The sequence below is a fragment of the Suncus etruscus genome, chromosome 4 (genome assembly GCF_024139225.1).
Source record: "Suncus etruscus isolate mSunEtr1 chromosome 4, mSunEtr1.pri.cur, whole genome shotgun sequence".
Classification (NCBI taxonomy): Eukaryota; Metazoa; Chordata; class Mammalia; order Eulipotyphla; family Soricidae; genus Suncus; species Suncus etruscus.
Window position 1 is genome coordinate 41893300 of NC_064851.1, and position 22074 is coordinate 41915373.

The 22074-nt window shown below is 39.8% G+C and overlaps 1 protein-coding gene across 1 annotated transcript in view; it reads right to left on the bottom strand.

Moving 5' to 3' along the window:
• Nucleotides 1-11700: 11700 nt before the first annotated feature.
• GTF2B (general transcription factor IIB) overlaps nucleotides 11701-22074 on the bottom strand; it is a 30745-nt gene continuing 20371 nt past the window's right edge. Inside the window, exons 3-7 of the mRNA XM_049771273.1 lie at nucleotides 18585-18718; nucleotides 15259-15405; nucleotides 14997-15126; nucleotides 13141-13422; nucleotides 11701-11863 (exon numbers count right to left, since the gene is read on the bottom strand). Coding sequence (XP_049627230.1) covers nucleotides 11730-11863; nucleotides 13141-13422; nucleotides 14997-15126; nucleotides 15259-15405; nucleotides 18585-18718 — 827 coding nt within the window. The 3' untranslated portion in view covers nucleotides 11701-11729. The remainder of the gene's footprint in view (nucleotides 11864-13140; nucleotides 13423-14996; nucleotides 15127-15258; nucleotides 15406-18584; nucleotides 18719-22074) is intronic.

Genomic DNA, 22074 nt, shown 5'->3' on the forward strand with positions numbered 1-22074 from the left:
GACAAGTGAATATGGAGAAGATGGAGGATCCAAGACCAGCTGAGAAGAAGCTGCTTTCAGAACTTCCTGCACCTGGGTTACCTCCAAAAAATTAACTTTCTTCTAAGCTAATCTCTTGACCATATTTGCATCGATCATGATATTGCTGCTTAAATTGTGTGTTATCTGTATGTATCTTATTATTTTGTTTTATGCCCCACTGCAAACAGAAAATTTTGTATCCAAATTTAGTGCTTTAATATTTGCACAATTCTGGGAAAATGCATGTTAGTTTTAAGTTTTAGCTATTATACAGAGTGTTTCTCAATTGCTGTGATGTTTTATTGTGCGTCTTATGTAGCAACTTATTCTCAAATTATGTCTGGAAATATGTCTGATCTCTTTGTCCACAGAAGTAGATGGAAAAGGAACTTGAATACTATAGAGTCTAGACTATCATTAACAGTGCTCTTTATAAGAATGTTTTAGCAAACTTATTTTCAACTATATATATCTGTGGAAATGTTGTGATTTTTGTTTAATGAAGTTTATGAAAAGGAACTCAGATTTATCTAGACTTGCATTACAGTGCTCAGTGTAAGAATGTTTGAAAATTTTCTTTTTTTTTGGGGGGGGGGTTTGGGCCACACCCGGTAACGCTCAGGGGTTACTCCTGGCTATGTGCTCAGAAGTTGCTCCTGGCTTGGGGGACCATATGGGACACCGGGGGATCGAACCGCGGTCCGTCCAAGGCTAGCGCAGGCAAGGCAGGCACCTTACATTCAGCGCCACCGCCTGGCCCGAGAATTTTCTTATTAAGTGTATCTGCAGAAAGGTTCTAATGTTTATGTTCAGAGAAGTCTATGAAAAGTGTTGTGAGTGGGGCCAGAGAGATAGCATGGAGGTAAGGCATTTGCCTTGCATGCAGAAGGATGGTGGTTCGAATCCCAGTATCCCATATGCGCCCCTTCCCCCCCCCCCCCGAGCCTGCCAGAAGCGATTTCTGAGCATAGGGCCAGGAGTAACCCCTGAGCACTGCCGGGTGTGAGCCAAAAACCAAAAAAAAAAAAAAAAAAAAGTGTTGTGAGATGTGAAAAGATATTTTAAAAAAGTTGATTTCTTTTTTTTTTTTTTTTTTTTTTTTGGTTTTTGGGCCACATCCGTTTGACGCTCAGGGGTTACTCCTGGCTATGCGCTCAGAAATCGCCCCTGGCTTGGGGGGACCATATGGGACGCCAGGGGATTGAACCGCTGTCCGTCCTACGCTAGGGATTGCAAGGCAGACACCTTACCTCTAGCGCCACCTTCCCGGCCCAAAAGTTGATTGTTTTGAAAATGAACACAGTTTAAAATTTGATGCCATTACAGCCAACTTTTACTGTGCCTATGCAAAATAACTACTTTTTCTAATTCTGAGTACTTTTTTTTTTTTGGGTTTTGGGCCACACCCGGCCGGGATTCGAACCAACCACCTTAGGTCCTGAATCAGCTGCTTGCAAGGCAAACACCGCTGTGCTATCTCTCCGGGCCCTCTAATTCTGATCTGGGATTTCTGCCTCTAGCAGAGAACAATAGAACATGGCTTACATACCTTTTGATTTTTTGAACGAAAAGGGGCAGTTGTTGGGTTATACCTTATTTTACCTAAATAAACAGCTAGTTTGGATTATTTCATGTGTGACGTTGACTCAGACTCATTCACTTGGGCTTGAAATCAGGCACGTGGGGTATTTTACACAGAAAAGAGCAGCTGGGCCAGGATCCTCTGCCCTTCTTTGGCTTCTGATGAGACAAGAAGGAAGGAGAGTGAAAGCTGAATCACAGGCATTCTCTAGACCACTGGCTAGAATGGGGTGATTCTCTGTGAGCACTGGTGAGAATAAAGGTAATTCTTTTTTTTTTTTAAGGTAATTTTTATTAAAGGAGCATCACGAAAATGAAAAGATTTTGAAGGGTGCTTGAAGCTCTTCAGGCAGCACATTCTGCCAAGATCCTGAGTCTCTTTTAATGGGGAGAATATAGCTGTCTGAGCCTGAGTTCTCCATCCCCAAGCATGGGGGACAAATTCACTCTTTCATTTCATTTTGTTTGGCGGGGCATATTCAAGGCTTACCCCTGGCTCTCACTTAAGAATCCTTCCTGATGGGGGGTGGGAATCAGGACTTAGGAAAAGGAGGGTCAGTGTAGGCCCTGTTTCAGAAAGGTTTATTTATTTATTTATTTTTTTTTTTGGTTTTTGGGCCACACCCTGTGACGCTCAGGGGTTACTCCTGGCTATGCGCTCAGAAGTTGCTCCTGGCTTCTTGGGGGACCATATGGGACGCCAGGGGATCGAACCGCGGTCCGTCCTAGGCTAGCGCAGGCAAGGCAGGCACCTTACCTCCAGCGCCACCGCCCGGCCCCTCAGAAAGGTTTATTACACTGGCACAACAAGGTTTTGTGGGACTGAAAGTTGTATTAATTTTAGCTGCCATTTAAAGAAATCCATGATATGTACTTATGGAACAATTAAAAATTTGGAGGGATCCTGTGCACGTGCATCTCAAGTTTCATTAGCTTCCTGATAAAGAAAACACCTCTGTCTCAGAGTCATCTAAGCATCTTCAGCAGAGAGGAAGTTAGATTTGCCATGTGTAGAGTGAAGGAGGGTGCAAGAACTGAATGCAGGAGCAACTAACTAGAGGGCGCCCCAGCAATTCATGTTCTAGACACAGAGATTGAGTAGATATTAATAAGTATATTTAGGTATTAGTTCCGGAGGACTATTAGTTCCGGAGTTTGACTATTTTTAGCCCATTAAAGGGCCTATCTGCCCACTTCCCAGCAATGTGACTTCCACATAAACTCCAAGGACTTCTGCCAATTACAAAGAATTTTTTCACATGGGCCATGTGCTTCCACACAGAAAACTTCCACACAGCAACTTTGCTTTCACTTATCTAGAAATAAATCAATGGTGATTAACTATGTCAACTATGTGATGCATTTTCTTTCAATTAAAAAGAAAAAGAGCCTTCTTAAGGCTAGAACAATAGTACAATGGATAGGGCATTTGCCTTGCATGCAGCTGACCTGGGTTGAATCCCAACATCCCATATCGTCCCCCAAGCACTGCCATCTGACCTGAGGTCAATTATTACATACTTGCAGTTGGAATTCATCATTACAAAGTCTCTAACAGCACTGCACCGTCATTCCTTGCTTAAGTTTTGTCCTGCCTTATCTACAAGGACTTTCACCTACCAACTGCCCTTTAGACATCAAGAATTTTGAAAATCAGTATGTGGAATTGGACAGAGGCCCAAGATTTGTCTTCATTTGCTGCCAATTAGGGTAAAACCTGATCCATTGTCTCACCTCACCTGTAGTATGTACTTTAGTCTCATGTTCTCATCTATAAAATGAAGTCACTGGAGGTCTTTTTGTCTGTTTCTGGGTCACACTTGGCTGTGCTCAAGCCTTACTTATTCTTGCACTCAGAAACTGCTCCTGGTGGTGCTTGAAGATTATTGAGGTGTCAGGGATTGAATTCAGATGAGCTGCATACAAGGCAAATGTCCTATCCACGATAATCACTCTAACTCAAAGTCACTTTTAACTTGCTTTTACAAATTTTTCTGTGAACTCCACTACATACATAATCAAAGCAAGAGGTGACTTGGGGAAGTCCAGATGTCACTTACTTATGAGTCTCAGCCTATGTGGTTTGAAGTCCATGCCAGCCCCTTAAAATGCCTTTTAGAGGACCGGAAAGATAGCATGGAGGCAGCGCATTAATCTCAGCATCCCATATGGTCCCCTGAGCCTGCCAGGAGCAATTTCTGAGCGTAGAGCCAGGAGTAACCCCTGAGCGCTGCCGGGTGACACCCCCCCCCCCAAAAAAAAGCCTTTAGAGCTGTCAATAAGCATGTTCCATTAGCTCAACAGGGTACCTACCACAAGAGATCTATTCTGAACACAGAGCCAGGAATAACCCGAGAGCCAAAAAAACAAAATCAAACAAACAAACAAAAAAATAACCAAAAAAACCTCCTGGGTGTGGACACCAGATCCCAGCCCCACAAATGGTAGAATCAGTTATAGTGCTAAAATATGATACAAATTCAGAGTTTGAGTGTAGGGAAGACCACTCATCATATTACCAAATTAGAGTAGTCTAACAAGTTTGCCACATAGCAGGTATGTGTTGGAGGAGGTTGAAAGTTATGGGCCTATCGTTAAGTTTTCAGCTTCACATTGCTACAGAGTGAGCAAGAACCAGACACTGAGGTCATCTAGAAATGAGCTAACACATCAACCCTCTCTCTGTTTCAATCCCACCAAGGAATTCACTCTAGAACTCCATGAAATTTTTCAAGATGATATGTCTATTATTTTTGTATTTTATTATGTTTTCTCCTTGTGAATTTTATTAAGATACCATGATTTACAAAGCTGTTCATAATAGAATTGTCTGAAATACAGTGTTCCAAAATGATTCCCACATCTTTTGGAACAAAAAACTGCCTTTCTAAAACTCTAAGAGCAGATCTAGCTGTATTTTTTTTTCTACCAGCTTTGTCATGGATGTGAATTTAAAATAATTAATGTGGGAAAGACATGTCTTACCATTTTCCTAACCTGGGTTCAAATATCAGCATACTATATGGTTCCTGTGTCCTGCCAGGAGTGATCCCAAGCTCTGAGCCAGAAGCCCTGAAAACAAATGGGTGTTGCCCAAAAGCCCTAGACATAGAATCGACACAGTTCTTCACAACAGCTACAGGAACCAAAGCCCACCTGGGACATCCTGAATACTCGATCTCCAACATGTGCCAGTTCTAATATGATATCCTGACAATGAGGAAATTGGAAACAAATGAACATAAGAACAGGTTATCCTACCTTACCAACTAATGATAAAACAAAATCGGAAGACTTATCACACTATGGGCTGTGCAAAAGCCAAGAATGTGATATACAGATGACCGGCTGATAGAACCATGACCGGGCAGTATGTATTCTGGGACCAACAAGAAAGCCCTAGTCTAGGGTTTGGTCTACATCCTGCATAACAATCATGACCTCCAATTCCAGAGTCCTGACTGAGGCAATTGCAACTGAATGGGTCTTCTGGAAACATAATGAAAGACGATATCCCAGGCTCCATCCGAGTTTCAGCGCAAGGGCCAAGACCACTAACCACAGAAGACAGATTAAAATTACATTGAGGAAACAGAACTTCTAAAATCACAAAGAAAGTCTTCATCGTAAGTTCCACTCCTTGACCTGTGCACAGACTGAGACCCCTAGATTAGAGGTCTGTCTTTATCATCCAGATAGGAGCAGAAGTCTTCCATACGGCACAAAAACACCAAGGGGAGAGTAAATGAACGTGAAAGGAGTCTATAGATAATCCCATGACAATATATTTCAAGGGTACCTCTTAGGCCAAGGGGATTCCCGTTACAAATGACCCCAATATTTACTGTGCCTATGTGGGGGGGGGGCGGGAAGAGACAGAAAACACTAAATAATCCTTTTTTTAAAATATTTTTAAATTTTTTATTATTTTTTATCTAGTTTTTGTCGATTTCTTTGTTTTGGGGTAAATATTGAAGTAGTTGCCCATTTTTTAAAATTATATATTTACTTTTTCTTTCTTCTTTTCTCTTCTTCCTCTTTGCACCTTGTCATATTTCCTATCTCAAGACCATGGCAACTATGTGGTGCATATTTTTAGTGCTGCAGTGCTCACTGGATATCTTATTTGATTCCTCTTTTTGAACTGTTGTGGTATCTCACCTTCTTTTCCCCATCGTCCCTCAAACCAAGGATGAGAGTCTCTAGAATGACTCTGCTCATAGTTGGCGTAGTAGATTTTTACCCCATTATATTACCTTTCTCTTCCTCAAACAAAACCACATAACTTGAACTATCTAGTCCCGCCTCCCAATCAGAGGGGGCAGTAATGGAGTCACCAAGACTAAACAATTATAAGACCACTAAGTAATAAACTAGACACAGAAGGGACCACGCATTCTAGCAGCCCCTGGGGGAGGGGGAGTGGAGGATATGGGAGGCAGGATGGGAGCAGTTGTGGGAGGACAATTCCGTGGTGGGAATCCCCCAGATTCAATGTAAATATGTACCTAGAATATTACTGTGAATGATATGTAAGCCACTATAACTAAAATAAAAATTATATTAAAAAATAAAAAACAAGACAAAACAAATAAAATTATGTGTCTTGTGGCAGTATCTTAAATTCAGCATAGTCTCTTTTCTACTTGTTCTTTCTTTGGTAAGTGCTTCACATATTGTTAATCTTTCTCAGATATATCATGTAGAATATAAAATAATTGCTGTGCTAGAGGAAGTTACAAATCAAGGGTTATGTATGAACACTATCTTGATACTCTGTAGAGGAAATGAAAAACTGGTCTTTTCTTTCACTAAATGTGATCTTATGTCCCCCAGAGTGGCAGTTAAAGGTCGCACATTCCCCTGCTCCCAGAAAGAGGGACAGGCAAGAGGCAGGATATGAACAGAAGGAAAGATCCTGGGCCTCGACTACCTACAGATCAGCTGAATGGTACTTTTGTAGTAACACCTTGAAATCCTGAAAGAAGTGTGTAAATATCTGGAAGGAGGGGAGAGGAAGGCAGTTTTCAGGGGGCCGGGGAATCTTACAATAGTCTCACAATTGGCAGAAGAGATTAAAACTTCAGCAACAGGAAAAGTCAGGACCACTGACAATTGGAAATATTGACATGGGGCACAGAAGCGTCTTGGCTGGATTAGGACCAGATGGGTAATAGGCTGACCCCCTCAGCTGTTCATCTTGATAATTAAAATAAATCTTGCACCTGTGATACAAAATTAGCTCAGAAACCAAAGACAACCATGGGTAAAGTACATTTGTTGCTCTGAACACAGAGGCTTACTATCAAGAGGCATCTAATTTTAAATGCATTTAATGTGTAGAAAGAGCCAAAGGATGATTTCTGGATTTTAACTCATTGTCTCCTAGGCTGATTTTAAAATAAAAATAAAAGACGTGTAATGGTGCCTGGAAATGGCTCAGTGGCCAAAGTGGCTCAGTGGCAAAAGTGTCTATCTTGCAAGAATGAGGTTATGAGTGTGTGACATCCACCTATCCTGAATAATGTCCCACAGTTTCTACTATTTAGGACTCCCCAGGGCCACAAGGAAGTGTGTGATATATGGTATAGATGGGTATACAAACAGCACAATCAAAAGCATGATTCCCAGCTAGCACTACAACTAAAATGTGCAGTGTGGCAGGTGTGCAAACCCTTGCAAGTGTGCAAACCCCATATATGAAGCATGCAACCACCTGTGAGCAATATCAAGACATGCAAGCACCATAGCTTATTTGATCCACAGGCATTCATCACAACAAAAATATGGGGAATAAACTTTTCTTAAAGTAGCCAACTATCTAATTTTTGTAGCACTGTATTGTGTAATTCTGTTAATTAATTGGATATAATTCTATTAACCGCTACAATTGACGTCAGACCTGAGGCAATTGCCTATGAAATAAACCTCAATAGAATGGTTTAATGGAAAAATAATTATAACGGAGTTCAGTGACTAAGAAACTTGAATTAGTCCCATTTCTATTAAATGAACTTGGGTAAACCTTTATTTTTAATCTTTACTCTCTGATCAACAAAATGAAAAGATTATACCAGAGAACAGCAATTCAAATTCTATAAGAAACATAGTATCTAATTCTATTTTTTTTTTTTTTTTTTGTGGATTTTGGGTTACACCCGGCAGTGCTCAGGGGTTACTCCTGGCTTCATGCTCAGAAATTGCTCCTGGCAGGCACTGGGGACCATATGGGACGCCGGGGTTCGAACCGATGACCTTCTGCATGAAAGGCAAATGCCTTACCTCCATGCTATCTCTCTGGCCCCTTCTATCTAATTCTTAACTCAAACCCTTCTGAAAGTATTTCCCAGTGAGTTTTTAAATACCTAGATAGAAGGGGCCATGTTCCTGAAGATTTCAAGTTTCAAGATATCAACATGCACCAAATGAAACCCACTTCTTTTCACAGCAATAGCCTCATACATCTCACTGGTGATTAACTTGTTAAAATGCAGGTTCATACAGAAGCTACATTTAACACGTAACCCTCAAAATGATGGATGCTGTGGCCAAAGCCATAGCACAGTGCTAGGGTGTTTGCCTTGCACTCAGCATACCTGGGAAAGTCCCAGGTTCCGTCCCAGCATCCCATATGGTCCCTCAAGCCTACCAAGAGCGATTTCTGAGCACAGAGCCAGGAGTAACCTCTGAGTGCTGCCGGATGTGGCCCATCCTCTAATTTTGATTTGTTTCTATTTGTTTTGGAATCACACCTGACTTCTCACGGCTTACTCCTGGCTCTCAAAGATCAACTCAAGAATCACTTCTTGAAAGCTCAGGGAACCCTGATGGGGTGCTGAGGGTTGAACAGAGGTCACACGTGTAAGGGAAGTGCCTTAACTGCTATTTTATCACTGTGGCCCCTGGATGCCCATTCGTTGGGGTAATTTTTCATGGTTTGAGTGGCAAGTCAAGTCACATCCAAACATTGTTTTCCAATATATTGTTTTTAAAGTTTCCTATTCTATTTGCTAAGGTTTTCCCTTTTTAAATTTCAAAGAACTTATAATTTTGAAAGTATTGTTATTGTGACTAACCACACCTCAAGCATATTTTATAAGAAAACCAACTGCAGGCCCCTCCACTTATACAAAATCTTTAGAGGTTCTTTTTAGGTGGTGACAAGATGCTAGATGCAGACTGTACCTCAAATATGACCTATGAATTTCCCTTTTCTTGCTAGGTGAAAATGTTTTCCAAGAGTGAGAGGAAGTGATTCCCACAGTCATTAACCTATTAAGTTCCAAATATACTTATCAAGAGCATCCAGAGAGGACAGGAAAGAAAGAGGACTAGCTGGCATTATATGGCATTATAATCTTTTCTTGGTCGTGGTGGTGGCGGTGGGGGACAATGTTCAGGGCTTGCTCCTGGCTGTGCTCAGGAATTCTGCAGGAGTTTGGTAAACCATACACAGAGTTGGAGATTGAACCTGTGTTGGCTGCTTTCAATGCAAGTGGCTTACCAATTATACTCTGGCCCTCCTTTACCTTTTATATCTCATCTCTGAAATTGAATTATACTGATTGGACCATGTTGGTGCTTTAGAAGAAAATTAGAAAAACTAGCATCTCCATTCCTTTTGAGAAGTACTTACATTAACTGCATTCTTAAGCAGGTCCTTTTTTTTTTTTTTTTTTTTGGTTTTTGGGCCACACCCAGCGTGGCTCAGGGGTTACTCCTGGCTGTCTGCTCAGAAATAGCTCCTGGCAGGCACGGGGGACCATATGGAACACCGGAATTCGAACCAACCACCTTTGGTCCTGGATCGGCTGCTTGCAAGGCAAATGCCGCTGTGCTATCTCTCCGGGCCCAGGTCCTATATTCTGATTCAATATTCATTCATTTTTAGTTTGGTTCATGCAAACTTTCACAATGTATACATAAGACACATGTTAATATTAATATAATGAACTATTTCATTCCCCCCCCCCCTTTTTTTTGGTCATACCGGGCAGTGCTCAGGGGTTAATCCTGGCTCTATGCTCAGAAATCACTCCTGGCAGGCTCAGGGGACCATATGGGATGCCAGGATTTGAACCACTGACCTTCTGCATGCAAGGCAAACGCCTTACCTCCGTGCTATTTCTCTGGCCCCTCATCCCTCTCCTTTAAATTCATATACATCTTCCTAAACATGACTAGAAAATGGAAGACTAAATATTACTCCTCATATTGCAGTATCTGACTCAGACATTACTGTGGAAGCCACTCCGGGCAATGCATGAGCCCAGAGGTGTTGGGGTCACTAGGCCCACACCTTGTATACCAGGAGAGATGCACTGCCAGTCTAAAACTTGTTATCATAAGGCACATGCTTTACCATCTGAGCAATCTCTCAGGCTCAGGGAATCATAAGGGGGTGCTGGGATTAAACACAAGTTGTCCACATGCCACCGCCCCATCTATTGTATTCTCTCTCCAGCCCCTCTTCTAGTTTGGGGACACACCAAATAATGGTTGTTTCTGGGTGGCTTTGGAATTTTCATCATGCATCCAGTTTCTACAATGTACTGATAATAATACTGGCTATAACTTAAGAAATTATAGAAACGTCTTATAATCACTAAGAAATGGGTATTGTCAGGCTGCAAGCATTACTGATCAATTCTCGAAAAGATGATATCCTAGAGAACACCAAACGTATTTTTTCCTACTGGATTGGATGGGTTCTCTCTGCCAAAAATTTAATGTTCACCATTCACCTTCAAACTTGCGTATGAGTCAAATATTTTCTCTGGTGTTTCAAACAGCCATAGCGGTGGGAACATCCTGCACTGTGTGAGTCTTTATGTCTCAATCCTGACAGAGTCCTACTCAATGAGAAGAAGAGTGGAAGCCCTACTCTTCGAGACCCTCTCTTGAGCAGGTCAATATAGAAGAGGATCTTTTTCCTCATCTAGGGCTAACTTTGTGAATATGGTCAGAAACACTGGCACCTGTTTTGAGTGCAGTTTACAATGTTTAAAATGGATTCAAGTTCTTTGAAGAAAACCTACCTATCTGGTGAAAAGGACAACACTATGATGCTCTTTGCTTACAGTTGCTCTTCACTCAATAATGCCCAACAAATGATCTTATATCATTGTTTCTTGGTGGCAGAGAAAACAATTACTAGCTTGCAACCACCTGTGGGGTAGGGAGACACTGGACATTCCCAAACCCTGTCACAAATTTCCATTTGCAATATACATTTATCCCAGAAGTATCCTAATAAGTAAAATTAACAAAAAATATGGATATAGGTCTACAGAATAAAAAAAATTATAATCTAAAAATTAAACTGATAGCAGCCGAGAGATAGCACAGCGGTAGGGCATTTGCCTTGCATGCAGAAGGACGGTGGTTTGAATCCCGGCATCCCAGATGGTCCCTGAAGCCTGCTGGGGGCGATTTCTGAGTATAGAGCCAGGAGTAGCTCGAGTGCTGCTGGGTGTGACCCAAAAAAACAAAAAAATTAAACCCTGATAATCTGTATGATCTGCTATGGTAACATCACCTTTTCTGTTCCATCAGATGAGGAAAACATTTCATCATTTTTAATCTTTCAAAATTCACTGCTTTGTTTCTTGTTCTTTTTCACCTCCATGCAGGTGCCTACTACATACAAGGCAAATTCTCTACTACTGAGCAATCCCTGGTCCTGGGGTTTTTGTATCCCCAGTCTCTTTTCTTGATTTTTATATAAACATGATATCACACACATAACTACAAGTTTGTTATTCAAAGATTCCAAGGCCATAAAAAATAAAACAAAATGTATGAAGGAAACAGAAAAAAACCTTTATAACTTTATTAGCTGCAATACTACGCATTTATTTGTAATTATGCATTATAAATTATGTAAAACATAAAAACTTTTTGAAAATGTTTTATTCAAGAATGATATAGACTGAATTCCTTTCAAAATAGTTTTTTCCCAGTAAGTTTCTACAAAAGAAAGCAAACCATTAAATAATTTCACTAATATATACATAGTGCTAAGACAATTTATTTTTAGTCCTGGAATGTGTACCATTATCTTTCTCTTTCTTTAGTATAGGCTCAATCCAGCTGTTCATTAATAGTGGCATTAGTATGATTCCAACTTATAGCTGTGGTAGTTTGTCCACAGGGGTATCAAATTTGAAGTCTGTAGGAAATAGATCTGGGGCTCGAGGATAGATGAGTCTGTAGGACTGTCTGATTGTAACATCTGCAACACCAGCAATATCTCCAATTTCTAAAAGCACCCCCCCAAAAGACATATTATTAATAAATGCCAAAATGAAAATACACTGATTTTTTTAAAACAATAGAAATAACGTATTACCTCATAGGGTTCTTAAATTAGCATTAAAAGGTTAATAACACATGTAGAACATATGAACAGAGTGGAACAATTATAAAAGATTATTTTTGTCTATTTGTTTACACTTATTCATAGTCCTCAGTTTAAGTAAGACTAAGCTAAAACCGAGAGCTCTATTGCCTGTATTAATAACTGCTCCTTTTGGGGGCTGGAGAGATCAGAGAAAGTAATTTCTGAGTGCAGAGACAGTACTACTGAGTACACTATACACTAAGTGTGGTCCCCAAACAAACATACCCTAAAATCTGTTATTTGTATTTCTTTTTAAGACCTGTAAAAGATAAAAACTGACACTTGATCACGATTTGATTATAAATACTTTTTAGGTATATTTTAAAAACATTAAAGTGATAGCACAGAGGGTAGGGAGTTTGCAGCCAACCCGGTTCAATGTCTGGCATCTCATATGGTCCTCTGAGCCTGGCAGGAGGGAGGGAGGGAGGGAGGGTGAGAGAGAGAGACAGAGAGAGAGAGAGTGTGTGTGTGTGTGTTCACGAATCGCCTCTGGCAAGCTCAGGAGACCATATGGGATGCCAGAAATCAAACCACTGTTGGTCCTGGGTCGGTCCACATGCAAGGCAAATGCCCTACTACTGTGCTATTTCTCTGGCCCCTGCCTGGAGTGATTTTTGAGCGCAAACCTAGGAGTAACCCGTGATGCCTGTTGTGGCCCAAAAACAAAAAGCAAAAGAGTACTAATACCAACCCATTCTGCCTCCTTTTGAGGGAGAGGGAGCACAACCTGTGCTTCTGGGGTTACTTCCTAACTCTTCACTCAGAAATCACAGTTGGGCTTGAGACCTTATGGAATATCAGGGATTGAACCCAGGTCGACCACATGAAAGCCAAACACCCTACCCACTGTTCTATCAATCTGGCTTCCCCTTTGCAGTAAGTTCAATCATGTTTTGTTTTTGAGGACTACACTTATGTGTGATCAGGGTTTTCTTCTAGCTCTGTGCTCAAGGATCACTCCTGGAATAACTCAGAAGAACATATGCAGTGTTGGGGATTGAACTGATGTTAGCTATGTTAAAATTAAATATCTTTAACTCCTGTACATATGTCCCAATTCCTATATACCTGTTTTAATTATTTAAGGAAGAATACTATCCCATGAGACATTTCTTTTAATGAAGAATTCCTACCTTTTTGGGTCCTCTTCTCAGCTGATGCCTGTGAGGCCATGTAAATAGCTGCCGCTGCCACAGATATGGGGCTCCTTCCAGGAACCAAGTCCAATTCCACAGCTTTACGGGCTATATGTGTAGCTGCCATCTGCACTTGTTTAGGAAGACAAAGATTGGAACAAAATCTGGACATGAAGTCCCCAGTTGTAATCAAATCCACACTGGTTTCTAATGCTTTCAAAATAAGCTTAAAGCACCGGCCAATTTCTTTCTTAGAAATTCGTGAAACAGCACATATTTCTGAAAGAAAAAAATTATATTAATTACAACCATGCCTTAAAAATAAAACTAATCTTCTGAAGTAATACTTTCCATATCTAATTAAAAATTTTCAGTTAACTGAAATGCTCATGTTTTAGTTTTTTTTAAGTTAAATGTAGATCTTAATCTTTCAAAATAGTAACTTCTCTAAGTTTCTATTCAAACAAGGTTTTTTTTTTCAGTCAGCCAACTACTTAATATTTATTATATTCAATTGTTTTAAAAGAGTTTGTCATAGAAATGAAAGGAAATACTCAAGCTAAGGAGGTGTGCAGAACCCTGCTCTGTCTGGAGCCATGTGGGCATTTACTGGTTTCACAATAGACAGGCACTGGGCAGAAGAGAAGCATGTCTGTCCTGCTAAGTACCAGACCACATACTTTAACAGGACTTCAACAGCCCACAGCTCAGATGTCCCCACACCTAAGTTAAAGAATGTTTCTCGGGCCCGGAGAGATAGCACAGCGGTGTTTGCCTTGCAAGCAGCCGATCCAGAATCAAAGGTGGTTGGTTCGAATCCCGGTGTCCCATATGGTCCCCCGTGCCTGCCAGGAGCTATTTCTGAGCAGACAGCCAGGAGTAACCTCTGAGCAACGGCGGGTGTGGCCCAAAAACCAAAAAAAAAAAAAAAAAAAAAGAATGTTTCTCAAGCTACATAAATAATGTCATGGGTAGCTACAATCACTAAGAATATATGCTTACAGTCAAATGACAAAAATATTGGACCCTTTTAATTAAAGATTCAACTAACAGGCAGGAGTAATGTTACAGAAGATAAGAGATTGTCTTGCACATGAATGAACCAGTTTTCATTTCTAACACCTCCTAGAAATTTCCTAGAGTTTTTCTAGATTGACTAAATAAAAACAAAAACAAAAAATTCAACTATCAAATACTTGTTATTCCTTTGGATTTTGGGCTACTCCCAGGAACACTCAGAAATGAGTCCTGGCAGTAGTGGAGGTCATGTGGATGCTGGGGATCGAGGCTGGGGTTGGCTGCATCCAAAGTTAGTGCCCTACCTGCTGTACTCTCTCTGGCCCCCAAACCAGATTCTGATCCCTGTCATCCCATGTTCCCCTGAGCACCGCCAGGAATAATTCTGAAATGCAAAGCCAGGAGTAACCCACAAGCATTACAAATGTGCTCCCCTTTAAATCCCAAAACTTAGGACAATAATAATTTTCAATTAAAATGAACCCTGACAAGTAATCTAAGAATCATAGCAATATAGTGAATAGTCTCATGTTAATTATGGGAAAAATGCCAAGGCCTCAGAAAGTCCACAAAACAAAGCAAATCACAAGATATACCTACCAAAAAGCATGGGTTTATTTACATAAAAGATGACTATACTGAAAATGAAAATCACCTGAAAAGAACAGTCAGTAATGTCACAGAATTAATTTTTGTCATGAAACAAAAGTAGGTATTTGGAAACAATAGATCAATTATGAACATTGAAACTTCCCTACAAAGAATCAAAGAAGCTTGACTTTTACTTTAATTTGGCATAGACAGCAATGTTCTTATCTATGCAACTTAAAACCTACCTTTAAATGTCCTAGGAACCCCTTCTTGTCTACAGGCAATATAAAGACAAGCAGAAGCTATGGCATCATTAGCTCTTCCCTTCAGGCTCTTCTGTTCATATACTTGTTTGAATAAATTATTTGTTCGATCCTTCAAAGCAGAGAAACTAAATTTAATTGACTCTAGGCCATTTAATTAGTTGCAGTATCAAAAGTTTAATATGTTCATAAATTATGCTTAATCAATGCCAGAATGGCTTAAAGGGGAGAGGCAAGAACTTACAACTATATTCCGAGGGAGGTTGATTCTGTCTGCCATGGTAGTGATTTCCTTGAATGCATTCATCATTGCCCGATCAGAACTACTCATTGTCCTCCGATTTTGGTATTTAGAATTGCCAAATTCATCAAAACTTGCAGCTCCTGTACCCTATTAAAAACATTTTTCATGTGACACAAAAAACATTTTGAAAACCTGGATAGACAGTTTTATAAATACAAAAAACTTGCTTTTGCACCTAAAAGTCTACCATTTTTTGCATCATTCCTAATCCATAATAGAAAAAGTACCAGGTTAATTAAGGGAATTGAAAAGATCCCTTTTAACATTTTTTTTTTAGATATGGGTCACTCTGGTACCAGGAGTGGAAGAGGGGTAGGTGTGTGTGTGTGTGTTTGTGTGTGTGCATGTGTGCATGTGTGCGCGTGTGCGTGTGTGTGCGTGCGGGGTGTGTGTGTGTGTGTGTGTGTGTGTGTGTGTATGTGTAAAAGCCAGATCATGATGGGGATTTAATTAAGAATTCAGTACATGCTAGGTATGTGCTCTATCACTTAAACCATCTCCATGGCCTTTTCATTAAGTACTTTAAATACAAAAACATTATCAGAGAACCTAACTGACCTTTGTTTAAAGACACTGTTCAAAAAGATAAATAAGCAAAACTAAAAGTTTATTTTATGGGTCCAGAGAGATAGCACAGTGGTAGAGCATTTGCCTTGCATGCAGCCAATCTAAGAGACATTGGTTCAATTTCCGGCATCCCATATGCCCCCCACCAAGCCTGCCAGGGGTAATTTCTGAGTGCAGAGCCAGGAGTATTCCCTGAGTACCTCAGGGTGTGATCCCTCAAAAAAGTTTATTTTATGAAATTTTGTGACATAAAAATAGGTAGGAATAACTAGGCCCAAAAACAACACACTAGAGATACATTAGCAGCAATACCACAAACACTGGACTAAGCAGTCAATGTAATTATAAATGCAATCATGTAATTTGATGGTACTAATCATATTAGTAATGATTCTATTAAACTTAGGCAAGGGAAAGATATAAATAAAATTTTAGGAAGAGCAAAAATTGACAAACTATCTGGAAATCAACTAAGAAAATTTCAAAATAATTCCTGAAAAACATATAATAAGGAAATAAAAATGTAAACTGTTCTGGGGGTAAGAAAAGTTTAAAAGTCCATTTACAAATAATGTAACAAAAATTAGTGGAAATATAACCAAAAATTTGTTTTATAATTTAACAAAGTGACTTAATTTTGAAATAAGTGAAGAAAACAATGAAAATGAGATTCAACATTCTGACTAAACCTAGCGAAATTGGAAACATTCAGAAATGTTCCAAAATAAAATAATTTAATATATGATAAACGTAGAATCTTAGATATTACTTTTCCATAAAATCATAAATAATTTTCATAGTACAATACAATAGTACAATTACGTTATCTGGTATAACAAAAGGGAGTTGCAGTGGGATCTGAGAGACTAGGGATAAAAGTCTGAAGGAACAATATCACTCTTTTTTACTTTTTTTGTTCGTTTGTTTTGTGGTCATACCAGGTGACTCTCAGGGGCTACTTCTGGCTCTGCACTCAGAAATCGATCCTGACAGGCACAGGGGATGATATGGGATGCCTGGATTTGAACCACCGTCCATCCTGATGGGCTGCGTGCAAGGCAAAGGCCCTACCACTGTGCTATCAACTCTAGCCCCTCTTTTTTACATTTTTGTGAATTGTGTTTCCTTTTCTTTTAAGTATCAATTAGTTGGAATCTTACATTTTAAAAGTTTTAAACATACTTTCTTTTCACACACACAAAGGCAATTGCAGGTCACCTACTTAAATGTATTCCTGCTTACAGTAAACTCCCTTCTCTCGTCAATGTCAGGATGACCAATGATTACACACAGGTTTGGCTGCAATGCTTGTGATGCTTACATGTATTTTCAGTTGTACTTGTTGAGGTCACACTTAGTTGTGGTGTTTACACATTCTGGTGGCAGTGCTTGCCAGAATTGAAATGTTTTGTGCCACACTTCTTACCACAGTGCCTGAATATCCTATTTAGAGCTGTGATGCTCAAACATTCCTACAACAGCTGAAATCATCTGCAGAGGAGGCAGAGAGAACACAGCCAGCCTCAAACTGCAGGGCTGACAGGATCTCACTCAGCACTAGCAGAAGCTCTGGAAGACGAACTTACAAGGCCTCACACTTGCGAAGCATGCTGTTTTACTTACTAAGTTATTTCCTGGCCTCCTAATAAATTTTTATTCCTTTTGGTTTTTGGGTCAGACCCAGCAATGGATAATCAGGAATGACTCTTAACAGTGTTTGAGACCTTATATAGGGTGCCTGGGGATCAACTCCAGCTCAACCACATGCAAGGCAATCATCCTGCTTGATATACTATTCTTCCTACCTGTCTTAATAAACATTTAAATGTAGCCTTGTTTTTCATTTGGCAAAAAGTATACAGAACACAAAAAAAATAATAATTTGCCTTTTCATTTTACTTTCTAAAAAATGGTCTACAAAGTAGTAATATGTACTTGAAACACAAACATTTCTTTGATTAGTCCTTTGAGAGTGTCTCACCTACTTGCAGTAAAAGATAAAAGCTTAAAATAGTCAGCTTGCCAGAAAAATTATGCTAGTCTTTTGGTTTTGTTTTGGTTTTTTGGGGGTCACACTTGGTGGCACTCAGGGGTCACTCCTGACTCTGTGCTCGGAAATCACTCCTGGCAGGCTCAGGGGACCATATGGGATTCCAGGAATCAAACTACCGTCTGTCCTGGATTAGCAGCGTGCAAACCAAACACTCTACCACTGTGCTATCTCTCCGGCCCCAAAATTATGCTACTCTTACAGAATAGCATAACACACTGTGGTACAGTGCAAAGACATTTCCACATAAACTTTTGCATCTCTATAAAATACTATTTTTCTCACTTTACATATTAGGAATGCGAAGTTTCAACAAGTCACAAATTCACTAATAATAGAAATCAAGCTATCTTGTCTCTAATTATCTTAGGTGGTAGCAGGCAGGACAATTTAAGTTCATAAAGGTCATATTACCTTCAGCTTAATTTTTATGCAAAAGTGTGCCATGTGGAACAAGGGTCTGAATTAAAAAGTCTAATTCTGATTGGTTCATCTCCTTCCCTTAGAGACTGGAAAAGTCCACATGGCAATATTCATTCACAAAGATGGTACAGGTAAACGTTGTTTGCAGACCAAGCTAATACTTTTGCAATGGTTCCCCAATTCCTAAGTCTGGTGAATCTGTGTTTGAACTGCAATGATTTATTACCTTCCCAATCATGGTAGACAAATCTCCGTCACTCAGAAGAGGGTTCTGAGAATCTCCAACTCTAGATGGATCCTTTGTAGCCTTATCATTGCTGAAAGTTCTCCATTCAGATCCCACATCAATCACCCGGTCACCTAGGAAGAAAAGTGCAAGTATAAACTATCAGATCCATGAAGATTTAATTAACATTCTCTGGAGTCTTAATCATTTTATTTCCAGAAAAGCTGAAAAGAGACATCTTGTCTCCAGCTCATCACATCTCAAATATGCCTTGAAGCATTCCTTAGCTATGGTGCCTATCTTTTTTTTTTTTTTTTTTTTTGGTGTTTGGGTCATACCCAGCAGCACTCAGGGGTTACTTCTGGCTTTGTAATTATAAGTTGCTCATGGCAGGCCTGGGGGACCATTTGAGATGCTGAATTTGGGATCAAACTGAGGTCCATCCCGGGTCATCTGCATGCAAGGCAAATGCCCTATCGATCGCTCTGGCTCTATGGTGCCTATCTAATAACGACCCTTTGTTTTGTTTTGGGGCCATAACCAAACCTTTGTTTTAAGGCCAGAACACAACCTTCAGCTGCACTAATGGCTTACTCAAGACAGGCTTGGGAGTCTGTATAGGGCACTGAGGACAGAATTTGGGTCAGCCTGGATCCAAGAAAGCCTTACCTACTCTACCATACCAATAACCCCCCTAATAATTACTCTCCTAACCGATGTTATGATTTTCTTTTTCTAACTTTCAGAGGGAAAAAAAGAATTAATGAAAATAAAGAGCAAAATAAAGCTACCCTGTGTTTTCACTTCGGCCCCTAAAACTATTTTATATGAGAGAATGTTTTACTTAACCCTATGTTTCAGTGACTTATTTGATTAAGCAATCTCTATATGGATACATTTGTTTTTTGGGACACATCTGGTAGCACCCTGACACATTATTCTGTGCTCAGAAATCACTCCTGGCAGGCTTGGGGGATCATATGGGATATGAGATACAAAATATCAAATCTGAGTCGACTGCATAGATGGAGAACTCTCACCTGTTCTATCGCTCTGGCCTCTAAGCAATAATTTTTGCCTACTAGTTATACAGAAATAAAATTTTAAGCTATGGTCAGGGCGAAGAAAGCAGATAGGTCAGTTTTTATATTTAGGCAAAGCAGCAGGACACTAACTGTCAGATGAAGAAACCAAATAGAAAAAAATATAGTTGATTAATGGAACTGGAAGAAAATGCTCAATGATTAATAATAGCCCAGTGTAGATAAGTGTTAACTCTGAATATTTTATATACAAATTACAATGCCCCTTTAAAAATGTTCTCATTCAACTTTTTAAGCACTTATCTATAAAAATCTCATGGAAGTGACATACATATATAAATACTGACACAACCCCAAATTTCACCAACATGAAAATATAATTAAACACCTCTGAGAAAAATACTGAAACATAAAACAGCATGAAAAGGATCATAAAATTGTACTTCTGTTTGTTTGGGAACCACATCCAGCAGCTCCAGGAGATGGGGACCATTCCTGGCTCAATGCTCTGGGATCTCTCCTTAAAAAGCTCAGGGGATCACAAAATGACAGTTGAGCATGGGCTAATCCACTAATCTCTCCAGTCTTAAAAACTACTGCAGAGTTGAAAAAATAGTGATGCACACCAAAATATTATGGTGATTCCTCTTTTAAGAAATTATTTTATTATAAGAAATGTTTAAAATCAAGAAAAATCATCTGTAAGGGTAGAAATCAGTGCAGTACTTATTGACTATGTGTGTGTGTTATGTAAGAACAGGTGACTGGAAAGAAAAATAAGGAGACTTGTGAGGTAGAAAAAGAATCCTGATTAGTGTGTTGATTATTACATCTATGCACTGTCAAAATTCAAAATGTACATTTTGATCTGTATGGTTTAGTGTATGTAATTATATCTTAACAAAATGCAAAATAACTCCCACCAAAACACTAGGTTTTTGGGGAGGGGTTTTGGGCCACACCTGGTGACGCTCAGGGGTCACTCCTGGTTCTGTACTCAGAAATCGCTCCTGGCTAGGGGGACCATATGGGACACTGGGGGATCGAACTGTGGTCCTAGGTGAGCTGCGTACAAGGCAAATGTCCTACTGCTGAGCCACTGCTCTGGCCCCCAAAACACTAGATTTTTAATTAAACTGCAACAAAATGCTATTTTGAGACTCTATGAGAAAAATAGTTTCCTTTCAGACCAAGTCAATGTCATTTAACATTAAACTTAATTTTCTTTTGTTTTAAAAATCTCATTTTTGAACTAGTAATTGCATTTAAATACTTATATTCAAACACCTTTAAAATCTTTCTATTTTTAGATTTTGGGCCACCCCCTGGCAGTGCTCAAGGGTTACTTGGCTCACCGCTTACAAATTACTCCTGCAGGTGCTTGGGGACTATATAGAATTCTGGAGATCTAACACATATCAGCAGAGTACATGACAAACTACTAGCCACTGTACTACTGCTCTGGCCCTAGACTTAGGTTTTATGCAAATATTCTAGGTACATAATCTCAGAAGTGGGAAAGTAAAGAACATGTTTCCTTTTTTTTTTTTCCCCCGAAGTTTTTGGAGTAAGTTTATTTTGAGTGTTTATATACATGTTTCTTTTTCAAGGTGTAAACTCTCATTTCTATCTAAGGTACATGCCAGAAATTCCAAAACTGGAGGCCAGAGCAATGGCACAAGCTGTAGGGCTTTTGCCTTGCATGCAATTAACCTACGACGGACCACAATTCGATCCCCTGGTGTCTATATGGTCACCCAAGCCAGGAGCGATTTCTGAGCGCACAGCCAGAAGTAGCCCCTGAGTGTCACTGGGTGTAGCCCAAGAAGCAAAAAAAAAAGAAAAGAAAAGAAATTCCGAAACTAAAGCTGGAGTGATAGCACAGCAGGTAGGGCAAGTTTGCATAACAAGTGGTCAATCCAGGTTCGACTCCTGGCACCTCATATGCCATATTTCCTTGAGCCTACCAGGAATAATTTCTGAGTGCTGCTGGGTGAGGTCCCCCTCCCCCAAAATGCTTGATTTAAAACAAGTATCTCCACCAGGCACAAAAACTGCCTGGTTCTTCCACCAAGCTCCAAAAGAAAATAATGGCTGCTGATATTTCCAGTTAGCCTGAAACTTCTGTAGTACTCTCAGAACAGAGTCCTCTTTCTGCATGAACTAACAACAGCTGGATACCACTCCCTAACACCCTCGGAGAGAACAGCCCAGCTCTTTGACTTAACCTTTTCAAGTTTCCAGGCTACCAAATTTGTTTTCGATCTACAAATCCTGAACTACTTGACTGCACAACACCTCGGTATTTTATTAAAGTGTCAGCTCAGGAGTACTCCTGTAAATCTAATGGCAAAGTTATAATCTACCAACCTCAGTGAGCCTGAACAACTAGTAAGTCTGGACAGAGAGGGTTCAAGTAGCACCAACCACTGTCCAGTAAATCCTTA